The 21,162-nt window shown below is 44.9% G+C and overlaps 1 protein-coding gene across 1 annotated transcript; it reads right to left on the bottom strand.

Moving 5' to 3' along the window:
* Nucleotides 1-19,373: 19,373 nt before the first annotated feature.
* Nucleotides 19,374-20,486, bottom strand: LOC119282057 (noroxomaritidine/norcraugsodine reductase-like). Its single transcript, XM_037562412.1, has 2 exons — nt 20,381-20,486; nt 19,374-20,282 (listed from the first exon to the last, which is right to left on the bottom strand). The coding sequence occupies exons 1-2, from the start codon at nt 20,464-20,466 to the stop codon at nt 19,544-19,546; spliced, it is 825 nt and encodes a 274-aa protein (XP_037418309.1). The 5' UTR covers nt 20,467-20,486; the 3' UTR covers nt 19,374-19,543.
* Between the last annotated feature and the right edge of the window lie 676 nt (nt 20,487-21,162).

The following is a 21,162-nucleotide window of genomic DNA, read 5'->3' as shown; positions in this document are numbered from 1 at the left end:
AACTTCCTTTTTCGGAGTCCAGTCGTGAGGTGAAACATCCTTTAGAACTTGTGTTTTCAGATGTATGGGGTCCTGCTCAGACTTCTGTTAGTGGTCATAATTACTATATCAGTTTTGTTGATGCTTACAGCCGCTTTACCTGGCTTTATCTTATCAAACGTAAATCTGATGTGTTTGACATTTTTGTTCAGTTCCAAAAACATGTTGAACGCCTTATCAAGCACAAAATTGTTCATGTTCAGTCGGACTGGGGTGGCGAGTATCGCAACCTCAACTCCTTCTTTCAGTCGCTTGGGATCACTCACCGTTTAGCATGTCCACATACACATCAGCAGAATGGTTCAGTAGAACGTAAGCATCGTCACATTGTTGAAGCTGGTCTGACTCTTTTGGCCCATGCATCTGTTCCGTTTCGTTTTTGGAGTGATGCTTTCACCACTGCATGTTTTCTCATCAATCGTACTCCCACTCGTGTTTTGAATATGAAGACTCCCATTGCAGTTCTCCTTAATGAACAACCGGACTACACCTTTCTCAAGGTGTTTGGGTGTGCTTGCTGGCCCCATCTCCGTCCATATAACAAGCGTAAGCTCGAGTTTCGTTCCAAGAAGTGTGTTTTTCTTGGTTATAGCTCTCTTCATAAAGGATACAAATGTCTTCATGTGCCCACTAATCGTGTCTACATCTCTCGGGATGTTGTGTTTGATGAGCATGTTTTTCCCTTTGCCAAACTCCCTGTGTCCACTACCGAGCCACCTGTCATGCATTCATCCTCTGTTGCTTCTGACCAATTTGATGATGTTGCATATTCTCCTCTATTGTTGCCTAACCATGGTGCAGGCACTAGTCGTGGGGCTCGTTTGGAGATTCTGGAAGTGCCATTTTCCTCTTCGTCGCCATCGCCTTCATCCTCGGCACCTTCTGTTGTGCATGAGGAGCACATGGCGCCCCTGCATGGCCTCGGTTTCCGTGCTCATGCACGGCCGATCGACGTCCTGGCCCGGTCGCCTCTGGCTTCTGGGCTGCCTTCGCCATCGTCGCGCCCTGCAACCCCGCCGACTGGGCCGGCCTCCTCGGTCCCCGTCTCGCCCAGGGCGTCGGGGCAGTCATCATCAGGCCTGGCCTCGCCCGCCCCTGCCTCGCCCAGGGTGTCTGGGCCCTTCTCACCAGGGCCGGCCTCGCCTGCTCTCGCCTCGCCAAGGCCGTCTGGGCCGGTGTCACCGGAGCTGGCCTCGCCCACTCTCGGTTCGCCCATGGCCTCTGAGCCCCTGTCGTCGGGCCAGTCTTCGCCATGCAGCCCGGAGTCGTCTGTCCCGAGCTCGCCTGAGGTGATTCCTGCATCTCCGGCGACCGTCACGTCTCCGTCACCTTCGCCTCCGCCGGCTCCTGCTGCTGCTCTACGTCCACATACGCGCAGTCGGAGTGGCATTTTTCAGCCTAAGCAACGTCACGATGGCACAGTTGCTTGGTTAGCGGCGTGCATGTCTGCTGCTCTCGCAGATCCATCCTCTGAGCCACGCACGTATCAAGCTGCTATGCGCATTCCTCATTGGAGAGAGGCCATGGAGCAGGAGTATCAAGCGCTTCTTCGCAATCAGACATGGACTCTTGTTCCTCCACAATCACGGGTAAATGTCATTGATTCCAAATGGGTTTTCAAAGTGAAGAGGCATTCTGATGGGTCCACTGAGCGCTATAAGGCTCGTCTGGTTGCTCGTGGTTTTCGACAGCGTTTTGGACTTGACTATGAAGACACCTTCAGTCCAGTGGTCAAGCCTACTACCATCAGACTTTTTCTCTCTCTGGCTGTTACTCGAGGTTGGTTTCTTCGTCAGCTTGATGTTCAAAATGCTTTTCTTCATGGTGTCTTGGCGGAGGAGGTTTACATGCGCCAGCCTCCGGGTTTCTCTGATCCGGATCGCCCTGATCATCTCTGTCGTCTGTCCAAGGCAATTTATGGTCTGAAGCAGGCTCCTCGTGCTTGGCATGCTCGTCTTGCAATGGCTCTTCGTGCTCATGGTTTTGCATCATCAACTGCTGACTCCTCATTGTTTCTTTTTCAAAGGCCTGAGGTTACTATGTACTTGTTGGTCTATGTAGATGATATCATTTTGGTCAGCTCCTCTCAGTCGGCTGCTACTGCGCTTGTTCGCTCACTTGGTGCTGATTTTGCGGTCAAGGACCTTGGGAAGCTTCATTACTTTCTTGGTGTGGAGGTTACTTCTCGTGCTACTGGCCTTGTTATGACGCAGAAGAAGTACTCTCTGGATTTGTTGCAGCGAGCTGGGATGCTTAAGTGCAAACCGACGACTACACCCATGTCTACCACTGATAAGCTCAATGCTGTTGATGGTGTGCTTCTTTCTTCTTCTGATGCGACAGAGTACAGGAGTATTGTTGGTGGGCTCCAGTACTTGACGATCACGCGACCAGACATTTCCTATGCTGTTAACCGAGTCTGCCAGTATCTGCAGTCACCCCGTGACACTCATTGTTCTGCTGTTAAGCGGATTTTGCGCTATATTCGTTTCACGGTGGCTCATGGTTTGCATATTCGGTCGTCTGACTCTGTTGTCTTTCAGCATATTCTGATGCAGACTGGGCTGGCAATCCGGATGACAGGCGATCCACGGGGGGTTATGCTGTCTTCTTTGGCTCTAACCTGATTGCCTGGAGTGCTCGGAAATAGGCTACTGTCTCGCGTAGCAGTACTGAGGCTGAGTATAAGGCTGTGGCCAATGCCACATCAGAGATCATCTGGGTACAGTCCTTGCTTCAGGAGTTAAGTATACCCCAATCACAACCTCCTGTTCTTTGGTGTGATAACATCGGTGCTACATACCTTTCTGCAAATCCGGTATTCCATGCCCGAACGAAACACATTGAAGTTGACTATCACTTTGTGTGTGAACGTGTCTCTCAGAAGAAACTACAGATCAAGTTTATTTCTTCCAAGGATCAACTTGCTGACATCTTCACCAAGCCATTGCCTTTGCCACAGTTTGAGACTTGCAGGCGCAATCTTACCCTTCTAGATTCATTAGAAAGTGGCTAAGATCGAGGGAGGGTGTTAGACTGTATTTACATGTGTATATTGTAACGTTGTATACCACCTCATTATATATATATGTGATAGGCCACCCCTAAAGGATTGTGCCGGTTCCCCTCAAAGCCTATTGTCTTGCACGCTGGCACAGTCGGCCGCCAGCTCCTCCATGCAGATCGCGCACTGAGCCGCGCCCCCGCAGCAGCCCAGAGTACCAGAACCAGCCCGTGCAACGGCGGCCACGTCCTCGCACGACAGCAGCAGCGCCTTCGGCTCGCTGTACACGCTGGTCACGTGCACGCGCATCCAGACGTCGCACACGTAGCTCCGACTCCGGCGAGCGGCACGGCTGGCCGCGAGAAGACCATCTTGACGCGCCACGCGGGCGATGATACGGGCGACGAGCCCGGGGGGTAAGAACCGGTCCCAGAGCTCGACGTCAGCGGCGCGGTAGCCGTAGTACCCCGCGAGCTGCGGCAGCTCCGTCAGCATCCGGCGGACGGCGGCGCGGCAGGCGGGCTCGCTCCGGAGGACGGCGGGGTCGTGGACGGTGAACCGGCGCGCGGCACCCTCCTCCTGGCGCCTCCCGTTGGCGGCCTTGCGGTGGCCTTGCCGCAGGGTGGTCCCGCCGACGAGGTGTGTCTCGGTGGACAAGCGCACGGAGCACCGGATGCGCACGACGAGGCACGGGCGCGGCTCGCCGCCTACTGCGCGCGACGGCGTCGCCCTGGCCGTGGCGTGCATCTTGAACCGCGTCATCCGCGAGTGAACTTGGACCGTGGAAGGTGACTCGCGCTGCGATCCCACCGCCATTGTTGGAGCGATCGGGTTGGGTCTTGGCTTGGCCTCTTGGGAGGATGGAGTTGATGGTGGTGGCTCCAAGTCGAGGTTGGCCGTTGGCAGCATATGAAGTCGAGGTTGGCCTCATCGGATTCAAACTCGGATTCGGGTCCGCGCGCACCACTGATCGCCGGGTATGCATGTTCGGGACTTGTTGCGCGCGCCGACCCATAGGCCTGTTCTTATTCAAATCGAGTATAGCGTTCTACTGCCACAAAAAAAAAAGTTGGCTTGCCGACTGGTTCAGCGTCAGTTTCTTTTTGAAAAATGGCTAGACACTAGCTACTGCGGGAATATTAAAAAACGTTCTGGATTTAATAAACATATTTTTAAAATGTTCATCAATTTAAAAAATGTTCACGCACTTTGAAAAGTGTGCCAAAAAGTTTAGCGTTGAGCTAAATTTTTAAGAATATCCACGAAATTCATAAAATATAACAAATTAGTATTTTAATGAATTTTGAAAATGTTCCTGAATTTCAGAAAAAGTTCATATATTTGAAGAACTTTTCAAAAATATTAAATTATTTTATGAATTTTCATAAAATTAAAATTTAAAAAAATCAGGAAAAATTAATAAGTGTTTACGAATTAAAATAGAGAAAAAGGAAAAAAGATAGAGGGTGTAAAAGGAAAAAGGGGGAAATAAATTTAAAACTCAAAAGACGAACGATTAAATCGGCAAAGAAAAGAAATAAACTATCGAATAAGGTTTTAGAACATTCCCAAAACCCGTGGGAAAAGAAAAGAAAAACCATAGACTAGGGCGGACCATATAACGTCGAGGGGCGGGAAGGGGGTTATGCATTTGGTCGACCACTAATGCGTTATGCACCAAATAGGATTGGCATGGATGATCACAACTGCTGGCGCTTATTTTTTTGTCTGCTTTGGCACTCGTCGAGCACGTATAATCCAGATGAACCAAAGCAGATTAATGAGCCTACTGCATTATAGTAGCTATACTTAGGGACAGTTGGCTCCTAGAAAAAGTATACTTCTGCCTCTCAACTTTAGCGGTAGTTTAGAAATGGTCTTTCAACTCCAAAATCCAGAGAAATGGGTCCTTCAATTGTTCAAATTGGATATTGTTTGTCCCTCGTGGTGGTTTTTTGTTGATGTGCCATGGTTTCGACTGCTAACCTTACCACCTGACAGCCCAACCTTTTTGTCCCGGGCTTGGAGCAGTGGGAGGCGCTGACATGTATGTGGCGGCAAAGAAAAGTGGTGGAGCTATTGTTGGTGTCGGTGATAGAAGAAGGAGAAGAGAGGTGACACGATGTAGCTCTGCGTCCTGACGACCTTTTCCTCATATACCATGTTATACACCTCTTGCAAGGCACTATGTTCACGAATCACGAGCACCAGAGTGGTGACCAACACATGGACTTGCAACTGTAGTCGTTGCTAATCCGTACTGTGTGAAGTGTCCTAAGGCCTTCGGCCGATGGCGACCATGCATCGTCGTGTTCTTCTTGAGGTGACACATGTGCTTAGGTGTGGCTCGTCGTGCATAGCAAAGGGCGATGGATCAGTCACGATTTCTTAGGAAGCAAGCGGTTTGACGGCGCCGAGTTTACACTGGGTTGCAGCTGGGAGCCTGGGAGGTCACCCATCAATGTTAACGTACACGGGCATAGCGGACTCTGCCACCGCCGGCGGATGTCGACGATGTCAAGTTCAACTGGGAGATCTCCATGAACATGTGAATCGATGATGTCAAGTTCAACTGAAAGATCTCCATGACCATGTGAGCCTCTCTGGTCTGCCGTGTCGCACGAACTCAAAAGGCGTGCACGCGCGTGTGTGAGAGAGAGGGGTCAACAATCAAAATCATGCCACGTAACCATGGAACCGAAAAATACCCGGGTTCAACAACTGACATACTAAGTTTTTTGAAACGAAATATGTATTTGGCAACCCTGTGCCAGATTGCAAAATCGCCACACAGGATGTCGTCCATTTGGAATCCAACGGACGCAAGACATTCCAGCTATTCAGTTCGTTTCTTCTGTCGCTGGGTGGTGGGCCAAGCCCGATACGATACGCTCGAACCGTCTCGCCCGATACGCTCGAACCGTCTCGCCCGATGCGCACTACTCTGTCTCCCCGCTCCCGCTCTCTCTGTCTCCCCGCTCCCGCTCTCTCTGTCTCCGTCCACGGCGAGCGGCGGCGCGCCTTCTCCGGCCGATTCTCGGCGCTGGTTTTCCGTTCCACCGGTGAGTATGTACTCAATCTCCCTCACATCCGCCCCCAGTAGTTCGTGCGCCTCAAATCGACTGGTAACCGCGCCCCCGCTTCTCTGTCGCTCCGCCTCCGCTCTCTCTTCGTCGACGGCGAGCGGCGGCGCCTTCTCCGAACGATTCACGGTGTTAGTATTTTGTTCCACCGGCGAGTATCGACTCAATCACCCTCACATCCGCCCCCATTAGTTTTTGCTCTGTTTCTCGACGCCATCAGTGGCGGGATGTTCGTCGAGATGTTCACATGTTAGAACAGACTAGAAATGCGCCCAATGCGTTCAATTCGTGGTGCAGATGCTATTATTTAGCCCCTGTTTCGCATGCACATCGTTCCAGTGATTAATTTGCCATTTTCGATTTTCGTGGCTAGTTGCTGTAAATTTTGAACTGATCCCCTGTTACATTGTTCGATTCTTATTTCTAGGGTTTTCTCTATATGCAAAACCATTATGTATACATTCATGATTCGCCATCAATGATGTATCCATTCATGATTCTGATTTCTAGGGTTTTCTGTAATTGCTACATGGCTCGATTTTCCTAATTTTTGTTAGCACTATCAGTGGTGTCTCGTTTCATGATGCATTTTGTGTTTCTAGTCTAGGAGAGCGATATTTTGGCAACTTATGGATGTGCCACCATTTAGTTTAACCGAACTTTAATTGTGAATAGGATTACCATCACTGGTGTGACTAATTTATCAGGAGTCTACTGTAAAATTTATCATGTCACTGATTTTTTAATACTTAGTTCTGTGATGTCCATTATATGTGTTTACGTGTAAGTTGTTGCCATCCCTATTTTGCATAAATTATCTTGCCCGATACATACATTTTTATCGGTGCATCATAAGCAAACAAAAATTGAGATATTCAATATTTAGTAGAAGAACACATGTTCTTTTTTTGTTTTTCGTCTTTCTCTGTTGTGGATGAGTTATCTTGTTGTATGCTCACAAGTTACCAATGTATCATAAGAATATGTGTGTGACTGTTATTTCAACAGCCTGCATTCTTTATGGTCACTTTTTTTCTCTTTGGTATTCTTGTGTGTCAGGTCACAATGCCAAGGAAGCGCAAATTAGATGATGACTTTGAGGAGGCGTACCCCTTAAAGAAGCAGAAGCCTCCCGCAGATCGGAACAGGGCTTCTCCTAGTGCTCTTGTGACTGCCTGTAAGGATATGTCTGATGAGAGGATGTCCACGATTGATGACATGGATTTCACTAGTTTGCGGAATATCAAGTGTGATAATCTGTTCAATCGGCTTTCTCAATGGCTTGCTGGTCTATACGACCCTGATTCTCGTGAGGTTGTTGTACCTGGTCACGGGAGGTTACCGGTCAGTGAAGAGTCTGTGCATCGTATAATGGGTGTGCCACGAGGTGATATTGCGGTGGATTTCAAGGTTCCTACAGATGCACAACTTGAACTTGCGGGAGATCTTTTTGGTGATCTTGGACATGCTCCTAAAACTGTAGATGTATTAAACCTTATCTTGAGCACTAACCAGCATGATGACAATTTCAAGCGCTTGTGGCTTGTGCTTGCTACCAGCACTGTGATGGCGCCGACGACTTCCAACAAGATCAGCACCAGATGGTATCCTGTGTTGGTAAGCACATCTGGCTATCTTTCTAGTCCATACTATTTATCTCTTTTATTTTTTGTATTTTTACCTGGTAACTTCTTTGCTTCTCGGTCTGATGATTTATGCACATATGCACTTGATAACTCTCCCAGCTTTTTGTAGTGTGGTAATTTCTGTCCCTTTGTTTTTTTTTATGATCTGAAGTGTGGTAATTATGTAGTAGTTCACCTGATAACCTTTTTTTGACAGTGTTGTAATTATACAGCAATGCAGCTGATATCTTTTTATGAAAGTGTGAAAATCATATAGCAATGCACCTGATAACTTTTTCATGAAAGTGTGGTACTCATATAGTAATGCACCTGATAACTTATTTATGCCTTGCAATGAGGTTCTTCTCAATAATGTGGTATTTGTGTGCTTATGTACTTGGTGATATAATGTTTTAACAGTGTTGTAAGTGTCTACTTATGTCCCCTGCTAACTTGTGTGCATACATTCCTCTATTGTTTCATGTGTTTTCTTTCTTTTTTCACAGCAAAATATTGGCAATGTAAAAAACCTCAACTGGTGCAAATTTATTGCGGATCAGCTTCACAAAGCTCTTTCAAAAGGAAAGCCTACGACAGGCTGCCTCCTATTCTACAATGTTAGTCCCCTTATTCTTGTTTTTTGTTCCCATGATTTTTGGATTGTATATCTTTTTCCGCCAAACAGGTAGATTTGTAATGACCTTTTCTGTTTTTCCAGCTTCTGTATATAGATGCTATTGACTTAACTGGCCTTGGTATCATCTTGCCTAATGGTCCTTTTGCAATTAATGTATGGACGAATGAGTTGGCATCGAAAGTTCTCCGGATGGATGTCCAGAAGGACAAGCTTTCTTATGGGAAATTACCGGTAATTTCCCATTTATCATTTTTCTTACCTTCTATGTATTGACATCAGTTTTATAACGATTTTTACTTGTTTTATCATATTTATTTCAGCTTAAGCCCCAATATGGCCAAGACTATTGCTTATTTGGTGGCTTGCAAGGTCTAGATAAATTCATGCGTGTTCATGCACCCCAAAACTGTTCTGAACAGGTTATTTACCCTTTTTTGTGTGTTTGATTATTTTTCTTTTTCCATTTCCTGGTAAAAACTATTATAAATACCTGGTAACTTTTACTGTTTTTAGGATGATAACTATTTTTCCTAGTTTGGATTCTCACTTTGGATTAACTTTGTTTCGAACTTATTTTTGTGTGGTATTTTTAGTAATTTTTTGTATGGTAATCAATGTTTCTCACAACCCTATTTATTTTGTTTTTTCATTCTTGTTTTTTCTATCAGAAACTTGCTAAAGCTTCTGCTATTGTGGGCCGCTTTTCGTCTAGCATGGTTGGCCTCATCGGTGGTCTTGTTAATGAGTTCATGTCCTTGGATTGTGAAGACAGCTCATGGATGTCCCGTGTGTTAGAGAGCCAACTCAAGGGTTTATCTTCTGCCGCCGGGAATACTGCTGGGAAGACTGCGAGCACCCGTCTTGCATCCCGTTCACGTGAAGTAAAAGATTCTGGCAAGCAAACTGTTGAAGGTTCAGATTCTGATCATGAGGTTGATGATGGTGGCGGTGATGGTCACTCTGATGAAGATCTAGATTTTCACGTTCATTACCATCATTCTTCAGGTGGACCGAACACCCATGAGGCTTCAGGTAGTGGGGGTAGTGCTGGACCGAGTGCCCATGTTGCTTCAGGTAGTGGCACAGCGAATCCAGATGTGGATGCAACTATGTTCGCAACTGCCACAGTGTCTGTAAGGTCAGCTGGAATTGATGGAACTACTACTGCAGGAACTGATCAACCTCTCGAGTCTCAGATTATGCTCACTTCACGTTCTGGTGATGTATCTAGTGATGGATTGCATAACCAGCCACATATGACGGATACTCAAAACGAGGCTGCTGTTGATGCTTCCGTGAAGAGGTGCGGTTCTTCTCTTGTCCGTAACTTGGATAAGCAATATGTCAGGCGTCGCAAGAAATTACGCCTCCCTTCTCCACCGATGGCCACTGGTACAACTGTTTCTGACCAGCCGTCGTTGGATGATACACATTGTTCTATCAAGGCAATCGTCATCAAAGAGCTTGCCATTGTATGCCCTGATAAGGGCACTAACTCAGTAATTGCCTATCCTACGCGGAAGAAGCAACATCCTAAAAAGTGAGTTTCTTATCATCTAGTAGTTGAGTTCTTTTTATTTCATTTTTTATATTGCATTTTTGTTCATATTTAGTTGTTGTTACTCTTTTGTGTTATAACTTCTGCCAGCACCTACCTTCTGAAAATTAGAAGTAACTCTGTGTGTAAATTGTTTATTCCTTAATAAGCATGTGTTCTTGTCTAAAATGAATAGTAATAATATCACGGTGATAACTTTAGTTCTTTATCTGAACAGTATGTAGTTTTAACCCTGTTTTGCATGATAATTTTAGTGATTATACGCTGGTAAGCATTTGTTATTTGTCTATGGTAACAATTTTCTCACGTGCAATATATCCTTTTCAAATAATAAATTTTCAGGGGTTCCAATGCTCCACTTATTAGTGTTGCCGACCTTCAGCAATCGCGGTCTACTAGTGTGGGTGTCACGTCTGAGGTTGTACCTAGTAATCTTACCCTATCTCCGGCAGATGTTGACTCGTCTGACACGTCACGCAGGTAATTATGAATGCTATTTTTTCTCACTATATGAAATCTAAATTATTTTTTCTATTTTTTATTTTTCTTTGGTAAATTAGGTGAATGTACACCGATAATTTAACTTTTTTTACGCGTGGCATTGTAAACTGTATGCAAAGTGCTGTTAGTTTTTACAGTCAAATCTGTTATAAGTTTACTTTTATTTTTAGCATGATAAATTTGTTTGGTAACTTTTACAGACAATGTGAATACAATATGGTAACTAAAGTTTTATTAGCTGGTAACTTGTCAATATAAGCTGGTAACTAATGTTATTTTTGCTGTTGTACAATACAAATATAACCTGATAACTAATGTCAATATAAGCTGTTAACTGATGTCAATATAAGCTGGTAACTAATGTCAATTTAAGCTGGTAACTAATGTTATTTTTGCTGTTGTACAATACAAATATAACCTGGTAACTAATGTCAATATAAGCTGTTAACTAATGTTTTTTTAAGCTGGTAATGTTTTCTTTTCTTGTGTGTAGTCAGAAGACCAAGGTTACTGTGAGAAAGGTTTCAAAGTCTTCTAAAGTTGCAGCTGCAACTATATCTTCTCCTCGTGTTGCTTCCAAGGATGCGAAAGATGATTTCAAAGACTCGCCCGTGGTCAGTTCTCCAATTGCTGTTGTGCAAGATGATGCCCTTGTGAGGAATTTACCAGATGCTTGTTTTGGAGCTGTGGATGAGCTCGCGGAAGTAGCCATTATTACTCAAGTGGTAGAAGAGATTGCCAATGTTGTTATTGGCACTGAAGCTGAAACTTCTGCTGAAACTTCTGCTGATCAACCTCAAGTAATTGCTCATCCAGTGAGCGCTGCCGTAGCTGAAACTTCTGCTGATCAAGATCAAGGAATTGCTCCTCCAATGAGCGTTGGTGTAGCTGAAGATGTCCAAGATCTTGTTAAAATACCTTGTGTTGTTCAAGCTCCAATTGAATCTGCCCAATCCAATGTGGCAGAACCAGTTGAAACTGAAGATGCATTGTTTGTTGAAGCTCAAGTTGGGGATGACCGAGTCGCTGCCGCCCAAGAATTCAGCATTAATGAAGATGTAGAAGATGTTGTTGCTGAGAGGCCCTACTGGGATTTCACCCCACCATCTTGCTCTCTTGGCATAGATTTTGGCCCCACACCGCCCGGACCAGATATTAATACGACAGTCGTAGTCCCAGCTGCAGTACCAACACCGCCCCCAGCTGTTGTTTCGACAACTCATGTACCAGTAGTTGACCCAACCGTTAACAATGCTCCCCAAGACCGAGCAGCAGCATCCCCAATTGATGAGATGGCGGCAAATGCAGGAGATAATCCTGTTGACTCCAAGCTGGTTTCATGCTCTGAGCCTGTCGACCTTGGTAAGTGAAGGCATATACGTGTCTTCGCTTTATCACAAAAGATTGATGGGATGGATGTCTGCTTTTCGAAGACCCTGTTTATGCTTTTAGTTTGATCCTTGTGTGTATATTTATGCTGTTTTTATCCTTTTTATGGACAACCCCCCCCCCTCTCACATGTAATGAGTTGTGCTTTTGCGTGTGTGCTATGAAATGAACTACTTGTTTTCGTTTCACATTCGCTCTCTTTTTTTATGCTCATTTGGATGTATTATATGTGATTATTATTGTTCATTAACCCTGGTAACTTTTACTAACATCTGACTGATAATTATTGCGCTCTCTACTTGTATCTGATAATTATATCGCTCTATCGTACGGTAACTTTTTAACTGATCTGATAACCTTTTTGCGAATGTGGCGCTGGTATTTTTCGTTTTGTTTTAACAAGATACCTACATGTTTTCATTTTTTCGCTAACTAGTTACTTAAACGGTTACATTTTTCTGATCTCTCCTGATAACTTCTGCTAGCACCATGCTGGTAATTTCAACCCTTTTATTTATTTATCCCTGGTAACTTTTACTAACATCTGACTTGTACTTACCGCGCTCTACTTTTAACTGATAATTATAGTGCTCTACATGAAAGATATTGTACCTTGTTTGCAGCTTTTCATTTTTATCGTATGGTAATTTTCACCATGATAACCTTTGTGAATGTTGCGCTGGTAACATTTTATTATCACACCCTGATAACTTCTGCTACCACCATGCTGATAACTTCAACCCTCTTTTTCTTTTATTGTTACTGGAAATACCCCCCCCCCCTTTCCCTACACGCACACAACAGACCATTTTTAATACATTCATGCTGCCCCTTTAACTATCCTGACCCCCCTCATTTTCTTCCCTTTTTCTCTCTACAGTAATTATATCATCATTCTTTAATATCTATCACCTTTTTTCTTTAGTTGTTTTTCCATATAATTGACTTCTCAAACTGACCTGATTGCAACTTTTTGAAGATCGTCGAGTTCGAGTTTATGATGCAGATGTTGAAGACGACGATATAATTATGTGGGTTGAAGAAGTCGAACGTGCCACTGCTATAGCAAAAGAAAATAACGCTTCTGTAAAAGGTAGTGATAGGAAGATTTTTTTTAACAAATATTTCTTACTGCTAACCTTGATAACATCATTATGTTTCATGTTGATAATTTACTGTTCTAAACTCTAATAAGTTCTTTTCTTTTTTGTTTCCCCATACTATTTTTTGTCACCAATCCAAACTCGGATAACTCCCTTCACTTTTCTTCTAGACCACCCCATCAGCCCTGAATTTGTTACACCAATTATTCAACATCCCAATGGTAATAATTCAGCCAGTGTGACTCCTAAATCGTACATTCGGAAAGTGAGGGTAAGCCATCCATCGCAGTTCCTTCTGCCTCCATATTGTGGCCTCACAGCATCTGCACTCGAAGAGGTTATTTACGCAGAAGTTATCAAGCACACCACTGATTCAGTTGACTCCAGGATAAAACAGTAATGACATTTACTATTTTCCTTTTCTATATTATTTTCACCTCGCATTGGCAAAACATTGGCTTATATACTATTTTTTCTTTGTTTGTTTTCCAGTATTAGGGTTATTAACATCGATGGGCGGTGGGTCACATTGGAGGAGCTTGCTAATAGTGTAATAGAAGGTGGACAAGTTTCGAATAACATTGCAGAACTCCACATCCGAACTCTATCTGATTCTGTACCCCCAGGGAAGATCATCTTTCCATGGTTGCTGTCAGTATATCTTCTCATATGTGATTTCACGAGCAAGTTCCTAATCAAACATTTTCGTCGTGATGTAAACTACATACTTAGTCACCAAAATCAGGTACATTTGTTGATGTAAACTACATACTTTTCTGCTTTTTAAATCCTACAAGCTGTTTTTTAATTGGTATAATAGGCAATTTTATTATGCTGTTAATTTGGTTCTGTCACACATTGTACCACTAAAGAATTTACTATCCGTTGGTAACTTTCGTGTATGCCTACTGGTAACATATGTTGTCTGTACTCTGATAACTTGCTTTTTTAACTGTAAATGCATTGGTAACTTCTTGTTTTCATGTGTTCACATTTTTGTAACAGCTTCTGTTTCCAACACTGCAAAAGTTGGGACCTCTACCAAAGGACGGGCATTGGTATGTCTTGTGCCTTAATCTTAAGGCAAAACGATTTGAAGTTCTTGATTCCCTTCGTACACAAGATAGCCCTTCGCTCATCACACATGCGACAAAGCTTATGAATGGTATTAAAAAAGCCTGGTTGATTGCATACAAGGACTCGAGTAAGCAGATTCAAGGCTATGATCTTGTGTACATCGATGTCTTCAAACAGAATAATGGGTTAGTTTTTTTGGCTAGTACTCCATCATCTTTTCCCATCTAAATACCTGGTAACTTAGTAGTGTAGCATTTTTAAAGTTCGTTCACCTTTTTGCATATCTTAGTTTGCTTTTAACACATTTTTTTGTTTTTTCCTTACAGTACTGATTGCGGTTTCTTCGCGTTCAAGATCTTGGAGTTCTGGGATGGTAAAAATATCCCGGCAATAACTCAGAAGCAGATCCCGGCGCTGAGGAAAATATTGACAAGCATGTGGCTGGACCATCCTCTTAACAAATGCACGCAATGGCGCTATCACTTGTTCAACAAGGAGTAATTGAGGTGAGGAATTTGCACCAATATAAGTTTGAATTTATGTAACGATGATAGTTTTATACATTTTTTGGGCTGATTACTATATTTTTTTCTATACAATTTTGGTGATAACTTATGTTAGTCAGAGCTGATAACATCCTTTATCAGGTTATGATAACTTTCTTTTTCACGGCGTCGTAACATTTTGCTCACAAACAAAGAACGATAACTAATCTCATTCTCTTTTCTGAAAATCCCCATTACATTTTGGATGATAACTTTCCTGTTTCAGTGCTGATAACTTTTCATTACATGGCGTCACGACATCGTTTACACAATAAAATGGGTAAAATTGATAAGTAAAATCGATAAGTTGCACTTCAATGCCCATCTAAGTTTTTGCACTTCAAGTTTCTCAGTGCGGGATGGGTGAGGTACATTTGCGTTTATCATGTTTTGTTGACCCGCATACTCTACATTTCCTCTCTTTTTTTGGTTTTGCAATGTCAAATGGGTGCTGAAATCTTTTCTCTTTTGGACGCCCTTTCGTAGTAGACTTTGGTGGGTCTAGTATCACTCTTGTGTTTGATGATTGGGATCCCTCTGTATGTGAGCCCTGGAACTGAAAAATATTGCCAGACACATGCATGACAGGAATGCTTCCTTGATGCGCTACTGGGTCCCCTTCAGTGGCCCTAGTCCATGGTGGTGAAGAAATCATTTGTGCTTCCTTTCCCTCATCTTTTTCCTTTCTTGCTTTCTTTAGCTGCCTCTTTTTTAGCACATCCATGTCATCTCTGAAAGCATCAACGTGTTTCCTTGCCAATGCCATCCCTTCATCAGTAGTGCAAGCGTCTTTTGCTTGTTCCTTGAAATCATTCAGAATAGATGTATATCTCATGATATTTTTTCCTTCCTCTGTCATACCCTTCTTAACTGTTGGCTGTTGGTAATCAGGCTCAACAAGATCCTCCTCTGGGTCCCATGTCCACCTATCTAGGATATACCTCCTTGGTATCTCGTAGACTCCAATCTGTTTCAATACTCATAGTATGTGTGCGCACAACAGCCCATCGCGATCAAACTTGCAGCAAGTGCATGAGTATACCCCTTCATCCTTGTTTGCTTGCACATGGTAGTCTCTATCCCCATATTTTGGTAGTATGCCTCGGAGCGACCACATCCTGAATGTTCCATCTTGCAAAGTGTCGCATCCGTAAGCAGTCTTTAGCTTCATCTCTACCTGGAACTTGGAGAACAGATTTTGTGTGTATATCCCTCGCATCTGCAACTCGACTGGGTTCAATGAATACATGTCTGCCTCTTTGTAAATTGTGTCCACTTGCTCTTTCGCCAGAGCCACCATTACTTTCTCCTGTATTGCAGTGTATTGTGTTGCGAATTCAATCAATGAGTTGTTGGGGTTCACGTACTTCTTGAGCACAGCATTGAATCCCTCGCTCCTTGCAGTTGTCTGCAAGAACGGAAAAAATGCTTCATGTAGTACACCGGGGCCCAACATTTCCTGTTTTCCCACAGCCAGTGAAAATGTTCGTTGTCGGTCCGGCCATATACATCCATCATTGCCCACCATTTGTTTTCAAACTCTTCCTCTGTGACACACAAAACATGAGATAATTATAACATCAGACACAATCAATGATAATTAAAGTAGAAGTATGTTGGTAACTTTCCCTAGTTTCCATATGGTAATTTCATGGAACCAATTTCCCATATCTTTTTTTTGCATGGGACAATTATAACATCAGACACAATCAATGGTAATTAAAGTACAAGTATGCTGGTAACTTTCCTTAATTTTCATATGGTAACTTCATGGAACCAATTTCCCATATTTATTTATTTTTGCATGGGACAATTATAACATCAGACACAATCGATGGTAATTAAAGTACAAGTATGCTGGTAACTTTTCTTAGTTTTCATATGGTAACTTCATGGGACAATTCCCCATATCTTTTTTTGCATTGGACAATAATAACATCAGACACAATCAATGATAATTAAAGTACAAATATGCTGGTAACTTCTCTTAGTCAACAAATGGTAATTAAAATGGGTCAATAGAGTAGGTATGTACCAGTCAAGCTGTTGTCGACACAGTCTTTGAATGCTTTGTTTACTGGTTTATCATCAGCCATAAGCTTTCCAAGTTTTTCCTGTGCCTTCTTCATTATATGCCAGCGGCAATTTCTGTGTATAATGTTCAAGAAGACCTCGTCGATCGCACTCCTCATTGCAAAGTCCTGGTCTGTGATGATGTTTTTTGGGGCAACACCACCCATTGCATGGAGGAATGTGTTAAAGAGCCACACAAAGTTCTCCTTTAGTTCATTTCGAACGAAGCCACACCCAAACTGGATGGATTGACCATGGTTATTAATTCCAATGAATGGTGCACACGACATCTTGTACATGTTTGTCATGTATGTTGTGTCGAACGACAAACAGTCATTATACTTTGCATATGCCCTGCGTGATGCACCATCTATCCAGAACAAGTTTTCAACCCTGTCCTCATCATCAAGTTTGATTCTCCAGTAGAAATATGAGTCTTTGGCCCTCATCTCTTGGAAGTACGCAATTGTGCTCCCAACGTCCTTGTGGCGGTGCTCTAAGCGGAATTTAGCTCGTTGATTAGCAATGTCTTGTGTCGTGTAAGGTACGTCTTGAGCGCTTCCGTAGAACCATGACATCAGCTGCATCTGCCTCGCAGTCTCAATGTTGCATCCGTGCAGAACCCTCAAGAAGTCCTGCTCCTCCTTCGGAATGTACCGATGTGATGATAAGAATTTTGTTAGGGACGGTTTTTTGATCAGGGGGTGATTGTGGTTGTCCTCGAAACGGGCAACAGTCCACCATGCATCATCGTGGGTTAGGTACATGTGTGCTTGACATTCAGTCCTAACAACTTTCTTTTTTTCCTCTTCTTCACAATGCTGGCTGGGTTTTCCACATCTTGCAGCTCATCCCTGTCCTTGCGTCGTTTGCCATATTTTGTACAAACTATGAGCACCCTGCTTATAGTTCCATCCACCCTCTCTTTCTTGAATTGCTGCCTAATTGCAAAGCCAGTCCTGCGCGCATAGATGCTGTAGTGGTCACGTGCGCTCTTCAGTGTGTCAAATTTTGTCCCTTGTAAAGGTGGCTTAGGTGTGGAATATGCCTCCATGTTGCTGCCTTCCATATCAGCGTCGATCCCAGCAGATTCTGGAGTTGCTGGTTCGCTTATTGTCTACTCTCCAAGGCTCCCAGCTCCTGTGCTTGCATTTGTTCCAGCACTATGTGCATTTGTTCCAGCACTGGGCAAGTTGTTGTTTGCGCTCATTGCCCGAGCTCCTGCATTTTGGCCCGGTAGATTAGTGTAATATTTCACGATAAATAACAGTTCTCCATCATGGTAATTTTCAAACCCACTTCAATAGTAAAGTATTCTTTTCTGACTAAAAATAACCCTGGTAATTTGTATAGTCTTGAACCTGGTAATATGTGTGCCCCAATGCTGGTAATTTTCAACCCCACTTCAATAGTAAAGTATTCTTTTTCTGTCTAAAAATAACCCTGGTAAATTTGTATATTATTGAACCTGGTAATATGTGTCCCCTAATGCTGGTAATTTTCAAACCCAATTCAATAGTGAAGTCCTTGTGTTTTTCATTCCATGACTATATGTAAACACAAATGCTGGTAATTTTACCTGTTTCCGTGATGCTTGCACAATTGTTGCTTGGTGTGCGCGCTGCACTGTCCTCTTCATGCATTCTCCCTCCTCCTGCAGCATCTACATTTTCTCCTCTACTAGTATCCATTTATCTACTCCTGCTTCATTGTTTTTACGTTTCATGTTAGCATACATTTACATGTGTTGACTCTTATTTTTAAACTCATTGTTCTGTTTACTATTTACACAGTTGTTTGAAGGCAAGAATCGCAGGGTTGATTGGGAAGAACACTAAACAGGACAATTACAGTACATGATAGTAAAAGACACCCCTTTTCTTTATCAAATGATAGTAGTCAGCTAAAGTGCATGATAATTTTACTATGTAATTATTAAGCAGAATTATCTAGAGATGAGTCTTGATTCTTACCAGGTTTGAGTTGATGTTTTTGTTGATTCTCTGGAGATGTTTGCCTGGTGATTTTGCCTCGTAATTTCTGTTTGTCTGCTCTCTTGATCCTCCCGTTTGCCTGGTAATTTCTTGAGATGTTTGCCTGGTAATTTCTGTTGATTCTCCCGTTTGATCCAGATCTGGATGAGGGGTAGGGGAAGGGTGGGTGGGTGATGGGAAGGGTCGTGCGGGTGGTGGGGAGCGTGTGAGAGATCGGCCTTATACGTTGATCAGCCTGGTAATTTCTTGAGATGTTTGCCTGGTAATTTCTGTTGATTCTCCCGTTTGATCCAGATCTGGAGGAGGGGTAGGGGGAGGGGCGGGTGGGTGGTGGGAAGGGTCGTGCGGGTGGTGGGGAGCGTGTGATCGGCCTGGTAAGTGGGCTGGTGGTCTGCCTGGTAACTGGGCTTCTGACCGGCCTGGTAAGTGGGCTTCTGGCCGGCCTGGTAAGAGGGACGATCGAGATGCTGGTCAGTGGGAGGGCGATCAAGGCTGTTTCCTGGTCGGCCTGGTAAGCGGGAGGCAGATTTGCTATCGGGCAACCCGTTGCCAAATATCGCTCTCCTTTTTGAAAATCCAAGTTTAAAAAAAACAAGAAACTACATTATGAAACGGAGGGAGTAACAATGTTGATACATCGGTACATCCTGCTTCGTACCGCAAATATTTAACACGCAGCTTGAAAAACAAAGTTCTACACATTCGGTTCGAGTGAATCATTTATAACAATGAAAACGCACGCATAGTTCGGTTCGCATGATGGAACAAAATGTCTCAAGCGTTCGTCCAAGATGGAACAAAGAAGCCTTTTCGTCGTCTTCTTTGAACTCGAAACGAAGATGCTTAGTAGCATAAAGAACAGTTTAATGGAGGCGTGGCAGCTAGCGTAGCTAGCAAGCAAGCAGCAAGCGAGGCCTAGGCCGCTATGGTGCGACCGCCGTCGACGTAGATGACCTGCCCGGTGACGTAGGACGCGGCCGGCATGCACAGGAACGTGACGAGCGACGCGACCTCCTCCGGCTCGCCCATGCGGCCCAGCACGACGCGCTCGTTCTCCTTCTGCCCCATCGTCCGCAACACCTCCATGTCAACCTCGATGCCGCTGCTCTGGAGGATGTCGCTCCGGATGCCCCCCGGCGCGACGCAGTTCACGCGGATGCCGTCGCTCGCCCACTCGACGGCGAGGTTGCGGCTGAGCTGGTTCATGGCCGCCTTGGTCGCCGAGTACACCGACAGCACCGGGTACGCGATGGCCGCGGCCACGGAGGAGATGTTCACCACGCTGCCGCCCCCCGCGGCGACGAGGAGCGGGTGCGCGAGCTGCGCGAGGTGGAAGCACGACTCGAGGTTGGTGGCCATGAGGCGGGCGTAGTCCTCCGCCGTGCTCTCCGTGGCCGGCATGAAGAAGGTCTGCCCGGCGTTGTTCACGAGGATGTCCAGCTTGCCCCCCAGCTCGGCGCGGGCCGTGGCCATGAGCGCCTCCCGGTCGCCGCGCACGGACACGTCGCAGGCGGAGGCCGTGACGAGCCCGCTCAGGCGCCCCGCGTCGGCGTCGGCGGCCCACCCGCGCAGCCGCTCCTGCACGTCGGCGTCGCTCCGGGCGCATGTGTGCACCCGGACGCCGAACCCCGCGAGCTCCTCCACGATCGCGCGCCTGCGCCATGCATGGTACGCAAGTGAGCGAGTGTGTCAGCGTGTGTGTTCAGTCACAAAACTAGCGGCATGAAAGAAAGATGCATGCAGGGGGCGTACCCGATTCCTTTGGTTCCGCCGGTGACGAGGGCCGTCTTGCCGGCGAGCCTCCACCGCTCCTCTCTGCTTGCTGCTGCTGCTGCCATCGCCGGTCGATCGGTGTGTTCTTGGAACTAGCTAGTGAACGATTTGGCAGGTTGGACTTGGCCCTTGCAACTTATATCTTCCTTGGAAGCTCTGCTGCCCACTGTGACGACTGGGCAGCAGCTGGCGGGAGTGCAGAACCGCAGATGCTTCCTCGGCGATTCCTTGTTTTCGACGATGCGCACGAAGCATTACTCGCGCAGGCGGTGGCCGGCCGGCCGGCTCATGTCACGCATCATGTCACGTTACCATGTTTTCGGCCCTGGATTTCGACTCCCGCTCGCCTCGTGTTGTCCTCGTCCGCAGTGGCAAGTCCAGTAGGTGGGATTCACAGGGCTCTAGCCTACCCTTCAAAAAATGATTTTTTTTTCTAATACTACTCTTCTAGGTTCACGGAGCGGCTGAAGGAGTCAAGGCGTTGAGCTGTTGAGGCGTGGCTGCCGGTAGTGCTCATGGCTGGACGGCTGGGTAATTTGAATCAACAATCTATGTACATTTGTGGTTGCTACTTGCTAGTTCATGTTATGTTAATTAATTTAGTGTCCTATACGGTACCTATGCAAATTATTTGCAGATTTACAGAAATGAAGAGAAAAATGTACGAGCATAAACAGTTTTTTTAGCTATACCGATTCAAATTTGGCTCAAAATATAATATTTTTAAAAAATCCAAAAACAATTACAGTCAGTACTAGATG

This window comes from Triticum dicoccoides, chromosome 3B (genome assembly GCF_002162155.2).
Source record: "Triticum dicoccoides isolate Atlit2015 ecotype Zavitan chromosome 3B, WEW_v2.0, whole genome shotgun sequence".
In the NCBI taxonomy this organism is placed as follows: Eukaryota; Viridiplantae; Streptophyta; class Magnoliopsida; order Poales; family Poaceae; genus Triticum; species Triticum dicoccoides.
The sequence above is the reverse complement of the archived record's forward strand: the minus strand, read 5'-3'. Positions and strand labels throughout refer to the sequence as shown.

Coding starts and splice junctions, on each gene's coding strand:
- LOC119282057 (XM_037562412.1), bottom strand. CDS start 20,466: ATGGCAGCAGCAGCAGCAAGCAGAGAGGAGCGGTGGAGGCTCGCCGGC. Junction 20,283..20,380: donor GGCGGAACCAAAGGAATCGG/GTACGCCCCCTG, acceptor TGCATGGCGCAG/GCGCGCGATCGTGGAGGAGC.